General features: G+C 29.6%; 1 protein-coding gene, 2 non-coding genes and 1 pseudogene across 3 annotated transcripts in view; 3 read left to right on the forward strand and 1 right to left on the reverse strand.

The window, feature by feature from the left end:
- The window catches only part of LOC107006935 (bidirectional sugar transporter SWEET7), a 3,417-nt gene extending 1,016 nt beyond the window's left edge, over window positions 1-2,401 (forward strand). The window contains exons 3-5 of the mRNA XM_015205441.2: window positions 661-1,039; window positions 1,851-1,970; window positions 2,094-2,401. Coding sequence (XP_015060927.1) covers window positions 661-1,039; window positions 1,851-1,970; window positions 2,094-2,234 — 640 coding nt within the window. The 3' untranslated portion in view covers window positions 2,235-2,401. The remainder of the gene's footprint in view (window positions 1-660; window positions 1,040-1,850; window positions 1,971-2,093) is intronic.
- Window positions 2,402-15,988: 13,587 nt separating this feature from the next.
- Window positions 15,989-16,184, forward strand: LOC114075474. Its single transcript, XR_003575920.1, has one exon. It is a non-coding gene; the product is annotated as a U2 spliceosomal RNA (small nuclear RNA).
- Window positions 16,185-17,594: 1,410 nt separating this feature from the next.
- On the forward strand, window positions 17,595-17,790 carry LOC114075463. Its single transcript, XR_003575909.1, has one exon. It is a non-coding gene; the product is annotated as a U2 spliceosomal RNA (small nuclear RNA).
- Window positions 17,791-19,568: 1,778 nt separating this feature from the next.
- LOC107006467 lies at window positions 19,569-21,570 on the reverse strand (annotated as a pseudogene).
- Window positions 21,571-22,248: the final 678 nt, after the last annotated feature.

The following is a 22,248-nucleotide window of genomic DNA, read 5'->3' on the forward strand; positions in this document are numbered from 1 at the left end:
TATATATATATATATATATATATATATAAATATTCTTATATTTGTTTAATTCACGTAGCTTTTGGAGCTTGAATATTTCATATAAAGAAGTTTTAAAAATACAATATCTACTATTTATTATATTTGTTTTTCGTAAATCTGATTCACGTGAATGCACTAGCTATATTTGTTTTTCATAAATCTGATTCACGTGAATTCACTAGCTATATATGTATCTTTGTATCTTCATATCATGAGATTAGACACTAGTGCTAAATCTAGTAAAGACCGTTCATTCGAATCTCCTTCTGCGAAAAAAATTATATTGTTTATATATGATCAAAAATTTTATTTATCTATATGTAGCAGATGTTGAATTTCTTTAGCTTTTTTTTTATTATTTATATTTACTTATTCATATTTTGAATCACTTAATGAAAAATTGAGCGAGATATAATGCAACCTTTCCATCTAAAAATTTGTTATGAACTTTTTTCTTAAATACAAATTAATTATTTCTTTTATCTCAGTTTATGTGACACATATTATTTGAGGAGTCAATACTTTGAATTAGTGTTGTATATTTATTTTAACTATGATAGTGTACAGTTTTTTACGCAGTTTTTAAATATGTAAATTTTATTTTTTAAAATTTGAAACAAGTTTTTAATTTTTGAACAGGCCAACATTTTATCGAATATGGAAGAAGAAATCAGTAGAACAATTTTCCCCATTTCCATATCTTGCTACATTTGTAAATTGTGGTCTTTGGGTACTTTATGGAATACCACTTGTACATCCACATAGTATCCTAGTTGTGACAATAAATGGGACAGGATTTGGCATTGAAGTGGTGTACCTTATGCTGTTCTTGTTGTACACTGAAAAGAAAAAAAGGATAAAAATATTTCTCATTATTATTAGTGAGATTATTTTCTTGGTTTCAATTGCTATATTTGTTCTAACCCTTGTTCAAACACACAAAAAAAGATCTACTATTGTGGGAAGCATTTGTATTGTGGGCAACATTTTGATGTATGCTTCTCCTTTGGCTATCATGGTAAATATCCCTACTTTTATTATTTTCTCCGTTTCAATTTATATAATATAGACAGCTTCGTGTTTCTTATGATATATTCGTTGAAAATTTGCACCATTTTTGTAGTGTTTTGATTTTTGTTTCGATCGATCTATCTCACATATTATTGATCTTTTGCTTTGGTTATCTTACTATTTTTGTTGTCGATATTTCTATTTTCTTAGTATTTTTATCGTAGCTTCTTTCACGTTGTATTTTTCATAATTGTTTTGAAATGTTTTTTTTGAGTTAAGAGTGTACCAGAAACTATATATATATCTCAACCTCACATGATAGTGGTAGGATCTCATTCGACAACTCCTTGTCCTTTTCATCCGGAGGTGGCGTTAATCTAACTAACGAGCAACTGCTTCGTCTTTATCCACTCAAAGTACTTAGGATTTGAGGACTTTTATTCATCGTCTGTGAATTGGTTGTTTATACTCTACCTTCTTCACAGTCACTAATGAAATCATACTGAATACGTTGTTATTGCCTAAATTTGTGAATAAATGAGCATGAAATTTAAAAAATAAAATATATATTTCCACCATATACTAAAAGTGCTTTAGAACTTATAGTTTTAAACATGTCGTGGAAGTGCCCATGATATTATGGCAAAGAAGGTCAATTAGCTAAGAGGATTGTTTAAATTTTGAATTCTAGAAAAGGCAATTTATACTGAATTCTAACTAAATTAGTTGAACATATTGAGTGAAAATCTTAACTAAAATTACTGAATTTTATCGAATTCATATTAGAACTCTAACTTTAGTCATGTTAATTATTGCAGAAATTGGTGATTACAAGCAAAAGTGTAGAGTTCATGCCTTTCTTCCTTTCTCTCTTCTCTTTTTTGAATGGTGTTAGTTGGACTGCTTATGCCCTCATTCGTTTCGACGCCTTCATTCTCGTAAGTATTTCATTCGTTTCAATTTATATGATATTTTTTGTAAAAAAAAATTGTGTTAATTTAATTAATTCTGAAAGCTAAATTGAATTAGAATAAGGAAAAATATCTTTCTTTTTGGTTTAGGTACCAAATTCTATGGGAACTGCACTTGGGCTAGCCCAACTACTGCTTTATGGGATGTATTATAAGTCCACTAAGAGACAGAATGCAGAAAGACAGGCCCAAGTAGAAATGGGCCCAAAAAGAGTGGGTTTGGTTGGATGAAAACAAGTCATTTTCTGTTTTTGGTTGTCCCAAAAAAAAATTATTTTCTTGAACTAGCTTTCATGTATCCTACTCGATGTTCGGTATTCATTTTATGATCTTGACTCTACGGATTTGTGTAAGTGCACATATAATCTATTCCCTCTGTTTCAAAAAGAATGACCTTTTTTTCTTTTTGGTAACATTTTAATTTCAGTTTTTCCACGTGACATGTTTAAAACCACAAGATCAAAGAGCAATTTTGTACATTTGACCCAACTTTAATTTAAGACTACAAGATTCAAAAGTCTTTTTTTATATTCTCAAACTATGTGTCAACTCAAACCACGTCATTCTTTGTGAAACCGAAGAATATTAATTTTGGGATCCCTGTCACTATTAAATGAAATTTAGATATTACAACGTTCGTAGTCAAAATTAGCTTCCGGAATTTATAAATTTTACCTTTTAAGTTTGACATATTGCTTGTACAAACAAATACTAGATACTTTTGTCTAAACCTCAAATAAGAGCAATTGAAGTTTCATTTGTCAAAATTTAACTTTGAGAGGTCAGATATATACCATTGAAATTTATATTCACAAAAATGTTTGAAATTCATATATAAAACTAAGTGCAATTTATTTGAAGTATCAAATATTTGTTGTTGTCTTGTACATGAGTGAGAATTTACATAGATACAATAGAAAACCAACGTGAAAAATTCAAAATTAGCCACAAATTCACTTCAAACCACCAATCGACCTTCTACCAGCTACCAATTGAAATTGAACATATTAAAATTGATAGAAATAGAAATAGGGTTGGATCATGACGAAAAAATTGCACAGTATAACAACCTATAGACTTTATTAAAATTGATAGAAATAGAAATAGGGTTGGATTATGACGAAAAAACTGCACAGTATGACAATCTATAGACTTCATTGGCAATAAATAGTTCACTTTAAACTTTTTAGCAAATTTTTTTAAAAAAAATATTTATTTGACAATAAATAGCCACATCTTTTAGGTATTCTTCCTTATATTCTTCAATTCTCTCTTCCTTTTTTTTTTCCTACCTCTTTCAAGTTTAGGATTTCTATCTTTTTCTCTAAAATATTTTCATTAAAGATCAATCACAACACTAACTGCAAGAATTTTATTTATATTGATTGTTTAGGTTATTTTTTAAAAAAATTGAAATTTTCTACATTCTTTATCTAGTAGTTGGATGCAAGATTTTTTCTTTTTACAAATTGTTGTATTTGTATTTTTTGCAACGTTTTCCTCCCCCAAAAATTTCAATATATTATGATTTCCTGAATTGAGATTTTCTCAATTTCTAATAAATAATTAATTAATATATTTCTGAAATATTGAATTTTGTTGATTGGATTTGATAATGAATATTTATTTTGTCTCCGACAAATGTATCTAAGTTTGTTAATGAATACAAACGAACACATAATAATTTAAAATTATCTATATTTATTAATGAATTTCGTTGATTGTATTCCAAAATAGTAATGCAAGCAACTGTATAAATATGTAAAATTATAAAGATACTAATGCAAACAAACGTATACCAATCTATAAATGAATATGGACGAATGTATCCAATACAAATGTATACCTATGTAAATTTGAAAGATATTATTGCAAATAAATGTATACCAACTTATTATGAATACGAACAAATTTATACCAATTTATTATGAACATGAACAAATGTATACCAATTTATTATGAACATGAACAAATGTATACCAATTTATTATGAATACAAATGTATACAATACAAATGTAAAATTGGAAACATATTAATGCAAACAAATATATACTAATTTATAAATGAATATGAACGAATATATCCAATATAAATGTATACCAATGTAAAATTTGAAAGATATTACTGCAAAAAAATATAAATGTAGACCAATTTATTATGAATACGAACAAATGTATCCAATGCAAATGTATGTCAATCTATTATATAAATATTGATTAATAGATACTAATGCAAATAAATGTATACAAATTTGTTAAGTGAATATGAATTGAGTTCAAAGGCAAAATAATTGGCAGATAATGAACTCATAGGAATACCTTTGAAATAAGAATAATCATGATCAAAATATCATTTGTTAATTTTAAGAAAAAGATATAATTCTAAACTATAATTTTGCTAGTTTTAAGTGGAAATGGTTGGAGAATTAATTATTTTTTTTATTTTAATAAACAAAATAATTTGAAAGAAAGAGAGTTTTGAATAATCTTTTACTAGTTTTAAGGAGAAATAGTTGGAAGTTAGAAGAGAGATAAAATTAATTTTCTTTTATTATTTCAAAAAATATGTTGAAAATTTGAAAGGTGTTATGAAACTATATAAAATTAGAAGAAGAAAGTAGAGAGAAGAGAAAAGATTTCTTACTCATAGTATATTCAGGATACATAGATCTTTCACAAATCTTTTTTACAATGAAGGAAAACCCTTTATTTATAGGGAAAACCTTACTTGGTCCCCAAGTAGGATTCCTAGCCATATCCTACAAGGACTCCACATAATTAGACATTCACTATAATACAAATTGTTTATAACACTCCCCCTTGAATGTCAGTAGATTATGTGCCTCGTTAAAACCTTACTAGATAAAACCCAGTGAAAAAAAATTTAGTGATGGAAAAAGAGTACACATATCTAATAATACGCATTATGGATACCTCATTAAAAACCTTACAAGGAAAATCCAATGGGACAAACCTTGTGAGGAAAAAAGAGTACATCACGTATTAACTCCCCCTCATGAAAACATCAAGAGATTTGGATTTTTGTTTTCCAATCTTGAGCATCATCTTCTTGAAAGTTGTAGTTGGTGGAGACTTGGTGGATAAATCAATTGTAGTATTATTTGAACAGACATGATGCATGTTGATATCACCATTCTTGGGAGCTTATGAGTGTAGAAAAACCTTGATGAAATATGCTTTCTTCTATTTGTTTTTATCAATCTCTCCTTCAGGATCAAAGATTTCTGCAAGTTCCTTACTTCTACTTCTTTAAGCAAATAATTTATTGCCTTTTGAAAACTCTTCAAGAGTCAATTCTAGTTATCAACTAGCATAACAATACTTGTATATGCTCTATGTATTTTGAATCTATTTAATCCTTATGAGGATGATAGACAAGTTTTCCAAAAACTTATATATGCTATAAATTTGAACCCATTGTGTATTTTCATATCAATTTTGTCAAGTGACAAAATTCAATATTAGGTGTATGACATCTTCTAGTGCCTAAATTGCAAGTCAAATAAGTTTTACGCTTACCAAGATGCATCATTTAACTTTTCACTTGATAATTATTTCTACACAAGCATGCTTTAATAGATGTAGAATTCTTATCCTCATAATCTTTTACAATATTGCGCGATATGGTATCAAAGATATCGTCAACGATATACCATTTTGTATAACTTATTGAGATCTCATCACTTCATTATTTTTAGGTAGCTACCCCTCTCATGAGGTTTTGTAAAGTGTTATGTCGTAAGATCTCCAAGAGCACATTGTTTCCTTACTATGATCATTTTGATTCTTTGATCCTCCCCCTTTTTCAAGGATTATTTATTTAGAATTGATTAGTCTATCATGCTTCATGCATGTCATAGACTTTATCCTTAAGGGACATTCAAGAGGAGTATTTACAACTCTTCTGTTGCTTCTAGTCTCCCCCTTATGTTAGACAAACTAACATGTATCTCAATCATTTGGAGAATCTATCTTTGTACATCATTGTATATTCATTGATTATATACTACATACCAAAATAATCAGATGAAAAATATTTGGTCCTTGACCATAAATCGATTGAAAGAAAATGGTGATAATAATTTATTGGTTTGATACATACAATTACTTTTGTATGCGGTATCATATTTTAGATCAACACATGGAGCTTTATTTTCACAAGAAATGATTTCACTATCTCTGACATTTAATGTCACAACATCTTGAGTATTTATCAATATTATCAAGATAAATTATCTTGATTACATATTCTGAAATTGTGCTCTTAACTCAATTATTTTTGTACAAATAATTTTGTGAATGTCAAACTACAGGTTGACAACAAACGCACATGTGATTATCTTATAAATACATCTTTTTTTCATGTCACATGATAGGTGAACGAGCCCATATTCACCTTTTTTACTTTTCAAAATTTAGAGATTTAATCTCAACATTAGTTGATCCAATCAACTTGTCATGAGAACAAACAACAAAAGAAATCTTGAAGAATCTTATAGTTTTTCAATGTATGTTCATTACTCAGTATGCACATCTTTGGAATGATCAAATTATTCATGCCAACTAATAAATTATTAGTACTTGTAAACTCCAAGTTTATTATGTCATGTGCCTTTTTGCTTTAGTAAATTCTCAATTTATTACTATTATATGAGAAAAGTTCAACTTTGATACTCTGAGAGTACATTTTAAATATATTTTTCTTCAATTACTCTACCTATTCTAAAGGTGAGTCGTGATCCCATCACTAAATAGACTACTCTGATTATTAGAAAATTATGGATGTAATCGTATTATTCGTGCCAGAATTTTTTACAAACATCAAGTTGCGAGATAACAATCGACACACATGAGACCATCAAGAAGAAACATCTATTAGGACCATTAAGTATCTAAACGATCCACTAGGTGGATGAATATTTCCACAAATATTTGTATACGTTCCTACAATGCAGAGTATTCAATCTCAACTTTCGTATATGATGGTCTCACAATTAACTTGTCTTGCTAACAAACAATACAAGAAAATTCACCATTTAAAAAAAATTAGTTTCTTCCATGGATGTCCATTTTAATTTTCCATAATTCTTCTAAACATTATAGACTAACGATGTCCTAGACAATCGTGTCAATATAAGAAAGTATTGGAATTAGTAAACTTCTTATTTACCATAGAATGTGCCTCAATTGCACTAATTCTTGTCCAATACAAGCCTGAAGATAAAACATGAAATTTTTCTATAATAAATGTCTTCTTAGAGACAGATATTCTTGGTGATACCACATCATTGACCAAAGGTTGCTATCTTTTTCACGTCTAAGCATGGTGGTTTATCACCTCATTCACTCTAAAGAATGGATCTGTATTTTTATCATTTATCAAAGACTCTCATTCTTCATGAATGGAACACAATCATCTAAGTACATCAAATTTTGATAACTTAGTACCTCATTCCATATTCATGTGTATCATTTAATCAATTGTCTTCTTTTAGACATTGATGCACTGCTACATTCACTTTGGGGAATGGATCTGCTTCAACGAGATATATTTCATGACTAATTTTATTAAAAACTCATTATTTCCCTTAGTCATCATAACATCATCAATATGGTGCATTGAGGCTCAAACCCAACGTCTAATGTCATAAATCAATGAGGAACTTGAATCCAACATCTTTCATCACAAAGCATCAAGACTTCTGATGTCTTACCCTCTTGGTGCTATTGGACGTAAATCAATCGTCTTATTCTTTTGGTGCGATATAACTTAAATTCATTGTCTTACTCACAATGAGGCTCAACCTCAAGCCTTTGAAAATAATTACAATTTTATCACTTTTGATGATCATTAATATGATTATATATTATAATTACACACAAAACTGAGACTAAGGATTTCTTATAATTAACACTAGCAGTTAGTAGATATAGTTTAATAGATCACGTACCTCATATAAAGATTGAAAACATATCTTTCACTAAATTGTGCTTATTTAATTATTAAAATAAATTAAGGAATTCTCTTTCCAGTCGGTTAAAATTAAACGTATAAAAAGTCGACAAGTCTCTTTAAATACTTACTTTAGATGGTACCTCCAGATCTATTACATAAATAAGTATAACATAAAGATAAATCATACCTTGAAGATAGAATAACCTTATTGCATAACTTATGCAAGATCTCTTTTGCACTTTTCCCGTCTTCTTCATAATTCTTTAAGAATAGAACAATCGTGCTCTTCATAATTCTTTAAGAATAGAACAATTGTGCTGATAACGTGTTATGAAACTATATAAAATTAGAAGAAGAAAGTAGAGTAAAGAGAAAAGATTTCTTACTCATAGTATATTCAGGATTCATAGATCTTTCACAAATCTTCTTTACAATGAAGAAAAACCCTTTATTTATAGGGAAAACCTTACTTGGTCCCCAAGTAGGATTCCTAGCCATATCCTACAAGGACTCCACATAATTAGACATTCGCTATAATACAAATTGTTTATAAGAAAAGGTGAGATATTCTAAATAATCTTTTGCTTGTTTTAAGAAGTAATGGTTCGAAGTTAGAAGAGAGATGATATTACAAATCTTTTATTATTTAAAAATAAATAAAAAATGTTGATAAGTTACTTTTAGGCTAATATGTGCAAATTTTTTATTTGTAATTCATTGCTAATTAATATTGGGCTATATGTTGTCAATTGTATGTAACACTTGTCCATTGTGTCACTTACTCGATCATGACTCGTCCAAGTTTTTTTGGGCTAAAATAGATTGGGCTCAAAAGGGATTGAGTTATGACCCGCTTAATTTCAATAATTTTAAGAAAAAATTACGCGACTTAGCAAACTTATACTATTTAACTACTCATTATAGATATAGTTTGCTATAATTACCACTCGCGACTAACATTATAAATTAATTATGTGGGATAACTTTGAGTTTGTATAATTAGTCATGTTTGTATATGTATAATTTGGCAGAATATACAAATACATATGTATAATATACAATTTTTTAACCTATATACATATACAATTCACCGCTCTCCCACTCTCTGCCCTCTTTCGCTCACCTCTTTCCTCCCTCTCCCAATCTCTCTTGCCATATATACAAATACATATGTATAATATACAATTATCTAACCAATATACATATACAATTCACATTTCTCCCACTCTTTTTCCCCTCTCTCTCGTCTCTCTCCTCTCTCTCCCAGTCTCGCTCGCCTCTCTCCTACATATAACATGTAGCTACAAATTGTAATTATCAAACTATAGTTATGGGAGTAATTAATTATTTTTAAATGGCTATATGTGAAAGTTTTCCAAATTTTAACGTATTGTTATTTAACTTTTACAATCACAATTTGAATTTTTTACTCAAGAAAAATAAGAAAGAAGAAGTTACAAATGGATAAATAAATCTTAGAATATATAAAATAGATAGTAGTAATTCATATCTTCAATTAGGAACATACATTACATCAATGCAAATAAAGAGCCATAAAACGAGTTGAAATTAGAGATTAAATTAGGCTCAATTAAAGGTAAAGGGTCAAAATTGTCCTTACACTATGTGAAATGAACAAAAAAATGTTCTCAGTTTATAGTTTGACTTAAAAATGTCTCTGTCGTCAATATTTTGATTTAAAAATATCCTTGCAGTCAATACTTTAATCCAAAAATACCTTATAGTTACTAAATGAGTCAAGAATACCTTTTTTGAATAAATATATTATTTTTTTCTTTTAAAACACATATTTTGTCTAATAAATGTGTTAAAAAGAAAAAAATAATATTACATTTATTTGTAAAATGAGTATTTTGACCCATTAAATAACAATAATGACATATTTGGATGAGAGTATTGATGACAAAGATATTTTTAAAATAAAACATAAATGGATGACATTTTTGTTCATTTCACGTAGTTTAAAAACACTTTGTTAAACCCTTTTCCCTTCTTTTTTCAATGAGCTAATGCTTGAACTCAATTCATACTCTCTTGAGCTCAACCCATAAAATTTTGGACATAATAAGCGAATTGCCTATATTGAAACTCATTTTGACACGTCTACTCTTAATCCACAAATACATTGATCTGTTAGTGTTGACATGCTTATATCTTATAATTATTCTGCTTTTCAGTTTAAAGCGAATTAATTCATTTAGGTTTAATTAGGACTATATAGTTCACTAATTGGGATTTGATTCACTGGTGAAATGAAAAAAAAAAAGTTTTAGCTTAAGTTTTCATTTTTAATTGTTAGATTAATGTCTAATGAAATAAGTGCTCTAAAGTTAAGCTCTAAGGGAGAGCACACATAATCTATCGTCTTAAATAAGATCGGAATTTTGAGTCTTAGATAAAAATAATTGATAAAACGATAAAGTTGCATTTACTAGATCCAAATTCTGTTTTAAAATATTAATATTTGGTTTGATCAATCTTTAGGCGTGATACATAAGAATGGGTCGCGTTTATGCATTTTGATGAGTGTATATCGAAGTTGAGGTCGCAACTTCATTTCTTAGTTTAAGACCAATAAAATTCATAATTGAAGTGCATCATAGTCAAATGATTCATCCAATATTAAGTTAAGTCAGGTGTAATTTTGATAAAAGTGATCGTGTCAGAACCAAGAGACTCATGGGGGGCCTCATACCATTTCCGATCAACAATCTTTCTTATCCGATCTTTTGTTTTCATAGACCAATAAAAAGAATCATTTCTTTTTGATCAGGAGTTTAAAAAGATGAATTAGAACATCATAACTCAAGCAGATTCACTATGAATCAAAATGAAATGACTCTTTCCATTGCTTTAAGAAAATAAAAGACAAGGTGAGAAATTTTGTTTGTAGCACCCTTGAGTCCTCTAATTCTAGCACAATCATTTTTGTCAAGTTATACTTGACTAAATCAACCTTGGATAAATTATTTGTCTATAGGTCACTTTTATTGTTGAATTTTATTAGTCGTAACTAAGATGCAAAGTTGCAACCTCAAATTCAATATACACTTATCAAGATGCGTAAATATGACATTTCCTTGTATATCGTACCTAAAGATTGATTATACTCTTTCATTTAATAAAAAATATATACATATTTTTAAGAGGTTAATATGGGTCAACACGCATAAACACGACCTTGTCATTTTATTAAATATCTTTATCTAAGATGCAAAATTGCTAACCTCAATTAAAATGACAAATAAAAATAAAACTATACTTACTTTTGTGAGCTGAGAAGGAAAGGAAGCTTCACCATCATAATAAGCATTAATTACCCACAACAAGAGGAAAAGGAAGCTCAGGTTACCAGAAGCCCCAAGCGGCGATATAGAGGGAGATGATCAGGAGCTCAAAATGTAAAACTCCACTTTTTAGGGCTAATATATAAAAAGAGGCGGCTCTTTTGGACTGGGCCTGTTTTTTGTTTTCTATTTTTGTTATTTTCTTTTTGGGAAATTTAGCTAATTAGTTAAAAAAATCAAACTTATTTAGTGATAATATTCATACTTTAATAATATTAGTAAACATGTCAAAAATATTATTATTTTAAAAATAAATAATTATTCTGATATTATTAATATTTTCCCTCTCATTATTTACACCCTTTTTTTCTCTCTCATACATTTTACACATTTTCCTATATTTATGTAATTGGATAGATATTAATGTCATTATAATTTTTCTCTCTTTTCTTAAGCTTATCAATTTCTCTCTCTTATCCCCAAATTTTTCTCTCTTTGCTTATGCTTCTTTTCAATTTCTATCTCTAACATTCTTCTAAATCAATTCCACAGATTTTCGATTCAATATATTAATATTTTCTATTATTCTCATTTAATTTCATTGCAAGATTTGATTTGAAGATTAACATTGATTTGGGTATTATGTTTTTCAGATTCCTTATTTATTTACTTACTGATTTTAGTGTTTTTTTTTAAAAAAATTTTTGTTGTTGTTCTTAAAACATTTTTTAGGGTTTGAGACTACATAATTGTCTCTTCAATGGACGTTTTCAAGAGAGTTACTAGAGGTATTGGACAAAATAATCAAAGTTCTTCCGATTTTTCATCATTTAATTTTTTTCACTCAAGAATTAAACAACAATGTAGGTTTCGCTTCTAATCTAAGGAGGATATACGACGGGGGAAAATGCCTGAATCCGTCGATGTGCAAAATTCCACACAAATTCATAACCATGAAGTTGAAGAAGACCAATTTGTTGGAGAAGATGGTTTTTTTTGCATATTCTGTGTCTTGCATGTTTAGTTTAATTTGTTTAGTAATTTTTAAGATTCAAAAAAATTCATGTTATAATGCATTTGGAAGTATATATGAAATTTTTATTATGTTATAGTTTAATTTGTGTTTTGTTTTTTTTGTGTGTGTATTAGTTATGTCAATGTAACACATTATATGAGTTTGATTGTGTATGTTTCATAGTTTCAATGTTTTTTGTATTCATAGATTTGGAAGCGTATATTGAATTTTGTTGCTGTTTTAGTCAGTATGTATTTTTATATTTCATTGTTTTATTGTATTTTGTATCCATAGATTTGAAATTGTATTTCATATATTTAATTCATTTTGTATTCTGTTTTTTTGGTGATAGTTATGTCAATGTACCACAGTTAGTATTTATTTTTGTATTTCATAGTTTTATTGTTTTTTGTATTCATAAATTTGGAAGTATATACTGAATTTTGATACTGTTTAGTCAGTATGTATTTTTACAATTAATAGTTGTATTCATTCAAAAATTATGTTGCATTGTTTCTGAATTTGACATTTTTTTCTAATTAGTATTTATTCTAAAGGTATGTCAACTGTTTATGTATTTTATTTAAGAATGAGAACACCAAATATTCAATTATTTCTTTTCAATTTTATATTCCATTCACTTTTTCATCATATTAATTTTTTGTATTTTATATATTATTATACAAAATTCTAAATAAAAACTAGAATAAATAGAAATACAAATAAAATACATATTGAAATGAATACATACAAGATTTTTGAAGAAAAAAATAACTATATAGAGAAAAAATATATGAATACAAATATATTTCTTAAATGACTATATAGATACATTCAGCGTACCTATTGGAATGAATACAAACTAATAAAAAACTATAATAAATATAAATAGAATATATTGTGGAATGAATATAATTTTAAAAAGGTAAAAATTCTGGAGAAAAAAAAAGAACAAAGTTTAAATTTTATTTGAAAATGTAACTGATGAGAAAATTAAGAGATCTTTACCTTTTTTTGAAATATTCTCTCCCTTGATTTTCTCCCTTTTGTTATTAAATAATTATATTCTTTAAATAAAAACAAATAATAAAAACATAAATAAGATACATAACAAACTAAAATTTGACATTTTTACTAAATATTGAAAGTATTGCTAATGAGCTATCTTAAATGTTAAAATATTGACATTTTGAAAAATTTCCCCTTCTTTTTCTTTTGGGTTCACTTGGCCCATTTTTTACAGAGTTGAGATATAATAGAGAAAATCACGTAACTACACAACTTAAGATAATAGAATTTCTCAAGTCTCTTTCATTTGAATTAATTAGAAAAAATCTCCTATTTCCCTCTCTTAACATCCAGATACATCACTCCACCTTTGTCAGATATATTACAACTTTGTTTGTTTACAATGTATCTAATACTAATGTTATCGTTGATGCATAACACAAATCAATCAAACATAAATCAATATGAATATGGTTTATAGTCATGTATCAGATACATAGCTCATGTATCATTTGCTATGTATCGAGCGAAGGAACATGATATATCTTCAAGCTTTGAAATTTTTTGAAATTTTTGTAATTTGAGAAACTTTTATAATATGATGTAATTAGCACACGAATTGATGGGGTTCCTGTACTTCATACTAAATAAAATGGAGCTTTTAGCTCCACAAGTTGTGTATATATACGGACAACAAACTTAAACCCAATATTATATAGGGAAATTTTCATATATACCCGCTCAAAAATAATTTAATTGTGCTCTATATCTATTGTTTGCTCATTACGATTCGTAGCTACATATTAGAGGGATGAGAGAAGTGAAAGAGATTGAAAGAGGGAGGAGAGAGGCGAGCGAGAAAATGCAAAGTGGAGAGAGACGAGCGAGATTAAAAAACGAAAGAGAGATGCGAGCGAAATTGAAAGAGGGAGGAGAAATGCGAGTGAGAGAAGGCAGAGTGTGGAAAGAGGTGAGTTCTATATGTATATCTATAAGATAATTGTATATATAGAAGTGATATATATATATATATATATGTATTTGTATATTTAGCGAGAAAGATTGAGAGAGAGGACAGAGACGAATAAAATATTTCTTTAATAAAAAAAATGCACAAATCCTTAACAAATCTTAAAAAAAGGCAATAAAGTAAAATCTATGTAAAAGACATCAAAGTAATATCCTAAAAAAACATATTTTTGAAAACCCAAAATCGAAAAGAAAAAAAGGAAATTCCTTCAATAACCACACTACAAACAAGAGTGCCACCTAAATCGGGCATAAAAGTTAATTCTTTAAAACTTTTCATTCAAACATTTATACTCTTATGTGAAGACCAATTTGAGTTTAATCTCAATTCTCTAAAAATATTTAATAAACAAAAATAACTTAGTAAACTATCTTCAACTTATTATTTTTTTCAATGCGTACAAAATAAGTTTAAGTGACACTTATTTTAAGACGAGTATCAAAAAATAAAATGAAATTGAGATCCATCGCATGCATATTAGCACCAAAGGCTAGAATTTTTCCAATTCGATCTTGGATTGAATTAAAACATGTCTTACATTATAAATAGTCTTTAAACATGTTTTCACATACTTTATGTCTAGCTAATTTTCTATTTAAACTTTAGGAAAATTATGCGGTTAAGCAAATTTATACTACTTAATTACTCATCGTAGTTATAGTTTGCTATGATTACCACTCGCGACTAATATTATACATTAATTATGTGGGCTGCTTCGAGTTTGTATAATTAGTCATGTTTGTATATGTATAATTTGCCCGAATATACAAATACATATGTTATAATATACAGTTATATAACCGATTCCACTTTCTGCCATCTCTCGCTCGCCTCTCTCCTCCCTCTCCCAGTATCGCTTGCCATATATACAAATGCATATGTATAATATACAATTATCTAACAATATACATATACAATTCACCTCTCCCACTCTCTGCTCTCTCTCGCTCACCTCTCTCCTCCCTCTCCCAATCTCGCTCGCCTCTCTCCTCCTCTCCTAATCTCGCTCGCCTCTCTCCTAATCTCGCTCGCCTCTCTCCTCCCTCTTTTAATCTCGCTCGCCTCTCTCCTCCCTCTTCCAATCTCATTTGCTTCTCTCCTCCCTCTCCCGATCTCGCTTGCCATATGTACAAATGCGTATGTATATTAATACAATTATTTAACAGATATACATATACAATTCACCTCTCTCCCACTCTTTGCTCTCTATCTCTCTTGCTTCTCTCCTCTCTCCTAGTTTCGCTTGCCTCTCTCTTCCATATAACATGTAACTACAACTTGTAATTATTAAGCTATAGCAATGAAAAGTAATTAGACTATTTTTGAGTGGCTATACGTGAAAGTTCCTATTTAATTTTGATAAAACATTTTGTTATATAATTGACCTCTTAAAAGTGGAGAGGGTAAATAAGACATCGTCAATTAAACTCACACATATCATGTTTAGAACTTACTAGTATAACTTATAGTGTTGATTTGAGCATCGATAACCTATAGCTAAAACTATTTTTTCCACTTGTTGTCTTTCTCACACTAATATAAAATTGTAGGTATCATTAAGAAATCATCAGTCCCATATCGTTTGAATACAAGAGGCAGAGAATTGAGAGGGAGGCTAAAACACGAAGTCCGTGAGTTAAGTAAAGCATACCTTTCTCGGCCTTTTGGCTAAGATCAAGTGTAGTATCTGTTCTTATCAGTTTAATATCTGATATGTGAGTCATTGGTTCACACGATATTAACTTAATTTTTTAAAGGGGAAGGTCCATTAGAGTAGCTTGCTACTCAGGCCTTCATGCTTCGCTTAGGTGTTGCACTATAGCCTTGGCCTGGCGCACCCCACCAAATCTAGTTTAAATATATGAGCTTTGCTTAACAAATTGTAAATTAGAAGATGGAACTTGTAATTGTGACGTGATAATATTAGGTACTTATTTTCCTTAAAACAAGTGTTGCTTTTGAAAAAAAATAATACTCCCTTCGTTTTAAAAAGTATGATCTAGTTTGACTTGGAACGCTCCGTTTCAAAAAGGATGACCTAGTTTGACTTGGAACGCTCCGTTTCAAAAAGGATGATCTAGTTTGACTTGGAACATAGTTTAAGAAAATAAAAAAGACTTTTTAATCATATGTCTAAATTAAAATTATGTCAAAATATCCTTCAATCTTGTGGTTTTAAACATGTCACATTGAAAATTAAAGTTAAAGTGTTGCCAAAAAAAAAAAGGGATCATACTTTTTAAAACAAACTAAAAAGAAAATACGGACACTCTTTTGAAACGAAAGGAGTAATCTTAAAGTAAATAGTAATTGTTTTTAAGAAATCTTCAATTTTGAAGAAACATCTATTTACTCCTTTTTTTTTTTTACTTGTCATTTTTGATAAATCAATAAAAGAAAATATTTTTTATCTATTATACCTTCAATATATTTAGAGAATTAATGTTTTTGGAAAAAGGTAGAACCTCTTTATTGAGTAGATTGATTTTCGAATTCTACAAATTAATAGGGGTAAAATGGTAAATTCACTATGTCGATTTTTATTTTCACAGTAGATGTGTCAAGTAAAAAAATAGACAAGTAAATTGAGACAGTGGAAGTAATATGGATAGCTCAGTAAATTATGCCTTCTATTTATTATTTTTCTTTATGAACGTAAAATGAGAAACGACACTTATTTTGAGACAGAAGGAAATAGTACATTTTCCATTAATTTGAGGGAGTTTACTACATGTAGGAACAAAGTTGTAACAATAGAGAAAAACAATAAATTGTTTGAGATTTTGGGTCGGATGATTCCTCTTTTACCCCTACCTAGCAACCCCTTGATCAATAGACGCGTTAAAGCCTGATAAATAACAATTAAGATGAAGTAAGGTCAAGAACGTAACGAAAAATCTCTTCTTGTCAAGTACATACATAGAGATGTCACTAGTGTTGTGTTGATCCTTTAAAATCATGAAGTGTTACCATACATGCTTGAGACTACCTATGATTATAAGCGTTTGATAATAAATCATGTTAAAGGTTTACATTGTATAATAAACTATTTTGTAGGTGGCTTTTGTATACTATATAGTATACTTAATTGTTCATAAGTAAACTAATTATATTTTTTTCCAAAGTGTCTTTCTCACTCACTATAATATACAAGTGGGTGGCATTAAGGTTCATTTGTCCCGTATTGATATAATACGAAAAGTAGAGAGTTGAGAGGGAGGATAAAACACCGAGTTTGTCGCTGAAGTAAAACATACCTTTCTCGGCCTTTTGGCTAAGATCAAGTGTAGTATCTGTTCTTATCAGTTTAATATCTGATATGTGAGTCATCGACTCACATGATATTAACTCAATTTTTTAAGGGGGAAAGTTCATTAAAGTAGCTTGCTACTTGGATTTTCGTGCGTCGCCTGGGCGTTGCACTAAAGCCTAGGCCTGGCACACCCCACCAATTCAAGTTCAAAATGTTTTCCTTTTGACCATAGCCTTAATTAAAACCATGAAGTTAAATTTAGTTAGATTATATTGTCTCAGACACTTTGTTACATGAAAGTGTACTTAGAATAGATAAACATTTTGTGTGTTTGGTACGAAGGAAAATGAAATATGTATATATAGTAGATTACACGATGTGGTCCATTGCCTAACCTGTTAAATAATCTCGTGATCATAAAAATATCATGTCGAAAGCTAAAAGTTAAATCACAAATGCTCTGAGTAGACAATTTCTTCATATAATTTCAGTTACAACTTTTTGAATTGCAATGGACTTTAATCATGTCTCTTCGTAACATACCAACGATTGTATTGTCTACTCTTATATCTGCTAAACTAGGGTCATTATTTAAAGGCATAATACGTAAATATACCTTTTAACTTGGTCTCATTTTATATTTATGTCCTCCAACTTTGGTTATGCACAAGTAGACATTTAAACTTGTATAAAATTGAACAAATAGATACAAATGTCCTACATGACATCCTACATAGAAATTTGTGGCCTACGTGGTGTCCTACGTGTATTGTAACTCGTAGGACTCGTGTGTCTATTTGTTCAACTTTATAGAATGTTAAGTGTCTATTTGTACACAGTTAAAATTGAAGGACATAAATATAAAATGAAATTAAGTTAAAAGGTATATTTATGTATTATGTCTTATTTAAATAGGTGTCCTAAATACAACTATTGGGGGTCCAAAGTTCAACTATTTGTGGCCCAAATTGAAGTTTAAGAGGAGGATTATTGAGATCCAAAGTTTAGTCTCGAAGAACTGAAAGAAGTTCAAGGGCGAGATCTGAATCTATCATTTTCATTATTGGGATTCAAAGTTTAGTTTTAAGATATAAAGTAATTTCTTCTTGTAACATCTTTGATTTCTTTTTTATATTCTTCAGAAGGTGATTAGTTAATTATACATATTAATTATTGTGTTTAGTTACTCATAAAGTGTTCAAGATCCGAATCTATCATTTTCATTCATATTCTGCAATAAGAACGATAGATTTCTTTCATATGTTTTGATATATGGAAGAAAGCTAATGTCTTTACTTGAGAAAATGAATCAAAACGATAGATTCAGATGTTAACCACTTTATGAGTAACTAAAGACAATACTCAATATGTATAAACTAACCACATTCTAAAGAAAACCAAAAATAAATCAAAAATATCATACGTATAGATTTATGGAAGAAATCTAATGTCTTTACTTGAAAAAACGAATCAAAATGATAGATTCAGATGTTAACCACTTTATGAGTAACTAAAGACAATAATCAGTATGTATAAACTAACCACATTCTAAAGAAAACCAAAAATAAATCAAAAATATCACAAGAAGAGATTATTACTATGAAAGTAGTAAAGGTTCAAAAGAACTCTCTCAAATATTATTAATATCAAAAGAACTTCTTCTTCTGTTAAAGAATGACAAAACTCAATTGCTTAGTGAAAGGAACAATTTGTCATTGCTTTGTTTATACAATCTGTTTTCGCTTAGTAGATATGAAGACATGAAAACTAATATAAGGTATGAACATACAACACACATTTGCAAAGAAGATAAACAAGAGTTCAAAACTTTATTCATCTCGGATACTTCGTGCAATTTCAGACTATTTTCTGTATAAGATACAAACGCGCTCAACCACAACTCATCGTATATTCGTATTACATAGAGGACATTACTTGAATTCAAAGGTACCAATTTCAAATTGGAAATGTTGCCTATAGAGGTATATTAGTAGGATACTCATTTGGTCGTTTGTTTATCGCGTCTCTAATAAACCTCTCTTGTTCTTGAAGATTTGATGGCATTTGATCATAAACATCAGTAAACAAATCTGCCAAAGGAGGTTTCTCTGTTTCCTCTGCTCTTTCAAGTGCTTGCAACACCTACGTTAAATTTTCCAAAAAAATCAACAAATAGTAGAAATGAACGAAAATCAAATCGAATACTTTTTAGGAATTTTGAATTTTGAATATTGAATATTGAACCTGCTCTTTGGTATTTCCCCGGAATTCTATTTCCTCTTGATCACTCCACCAACCGTTTTTCTGTATCCATTTTCTGAATCTGGCGACTGAGCATTGTCTTCACCAGTACTCGCTTTCCTCCTTGGATCGATACTGAGTTGCATCATGAGACGATGCATGGTCGCTTACTCGATAAGCTATGGCCTAATAAATGTTACAAAATGGAAGATTTAAAATTATGAAACAGAATAATACAAATTGCTGAATTTCACACCTCTGCTATTATTGGCCTTGTTCCTTTATTGCCATTTCGCGAGCTGCACGAGTGGCGCTATAAACTGCAAGGGCATCAGTGCCATCCACACGAATACTTCGAACTCCATAGGCTTGCCCTTTAATCGCGAGAATTGAGCTTGTTAGAACTATAGTGTATTGTCATTTGCCAGCCTCCGTGTGTGTGATCTGAATCAATCTTGTGCTTGGAAAAAAAGATTCTTACGCGAGAGTTGAAGAGACGGTGAAATAATTGAGCTTGTTAGAACCATAATGTATTGGCATTTGCCTTCCTTTTCCGTTATCATCCTTATTTCCAAGCAATTGATTGGTAAATTCTTTCAGGGTGAAGCCACGCCATAACAGAACACCAGGCTCCCTATACTACAATCATAATAAAATTGCTTACATTTTAGCGTTTCTTCAAATGCAAGTGCCTTGACACGTGAAAGTGAATTACTGAGATAATAACTATTAACTGAGCGACCATCTGAGAAATCAACACTAACATTTATTAGTATATTATGAGTTTGTGATAGAACAATGACCTGAGGTAAGACGATATCATGTGTGGTGAGAGCAGCAGCAGAAGCTATGTTAATGACTTCTTCTCCAACAGTGGCCATATACAAGGATAACCTCCCTTGTTTTTGTGCTTCATCAAAAACATTGTCCATTATTTGAAGGGTCACCATATTTCTATACATCTTCACTGCCAAATCTTTCTTCACCTAACGAAACACCAAACCACATGTCATGCAGACGCATGGTTGACATCTTGTTGTTTTAAACATGTCAGGCAGGAGGTCGGATTTAATGAATTACTTACTACCAAACGAACTCGTTATTGGTTTAGTATAAACACAATGTAGGAGTTAATTTTTTCCTGAATTGAAATTAATTACCTGTTCAAATACACTGCCTGGAATTGTAGAGCCATTATTGTCAAAGGACTCTATAACAAGCTAACCTTGTTTCTGATGACTCTGAAATGAATTACATTTGTGAAACAAATGGAATCTTTCCTCCTGGGAAATCCATGGCCTGTTAAGAAGAGATAGTATTATCTATACATTTGATTAAAATGATTTTGTGGCGATTGCTGTCCCCGCTAATGGTCTAATTCTTTTGTAGTGGATCCTAGTTGGCAACGCTTAGGTGGAAAAATGAGTCCCACATGGCTTGCCATGTCACTAAAACTTGGGGGTTAACCTTAGAATAACGGCAGGGGCATTTTTTATCTCAAAATGTGATGAAGGGTATAAGTGGTCTATTTCGCATAGTTTAGGGGCAATTTTGATCCTTTTCCATAACGTAAATAATGAAGAAAAGAAATGTTGTAACATAATAATTATAAATTGAAGAACTAATTAATCAACATTGTATAAAATTGGAGATAGTATATATAACTTAAAAAAAAGTTGATAAATTAAAACATTACTTGGTTCTCATCATGTTTAATATGAACATGATAATCCTCCTCCTCATGATAGCATTGTGGCTCTTGTTGCTTGGACTCAAAGTAGGAAAATGGCCTTGAACCTCTAGGGTGAAGAAGAGATAAGGGACAATCCCTTTGAACAAAATGGTTAAAGATTCTTCTTGATCTTGAAATCCAAATGGCCATTGGTGGTGTTCCTTAATTGTATATGGACAAATTAATGAAATTATAAAAAAGAGCTTGAAGATGGTGTTATATATATAGAAGAATACTATACAATATACATGCAACTATTCCAATAATGGAGTTTCCTTCTTTGGAAATAATAATTAAGAGGGTTTGATGATGAGTTTGAAAGTCACGGGGGCTAAATAGGCGGGAACCCATTAGCAAGGGGCGTATCTAGAAGGGGTTGAACCCATTAGCAACGGGCATATTTAGAGGGGGTTTCATGAGTTCATGTGAACCTATCCCCTCTCTAGATCGCAGTGTTAATATAAAAAATACTAAAATGGTTTGAAAATAAAATAATATTGAAAAGATGGATCGATGATCCATGCTAACAAATATTAAAATGGTTTGACTATAGCATTTTTCCAATTCTTCTTGCATAATATAGAAAATAAGAAAAAAATTAAAAAGAAATGTTATAAATTCATTAAACTAAGTGGATTGTCTATTTAGTTTATTCATGAACGTTCATGATTCATGTATATG

This window comes from Solanum pennellii, chromosome 12 (assembly GCF_001406875.1).
Source record: "Solanum pennellii chromosome 12, SPENNV200".
Classification (NCBI taxonomy): domain Eukaryota; kingdom Viridiplantae; phylum Streptophyta; class Magnoliopsida; order Solanales; family Solanaceae; genus Solanum; species Solanum pennellii.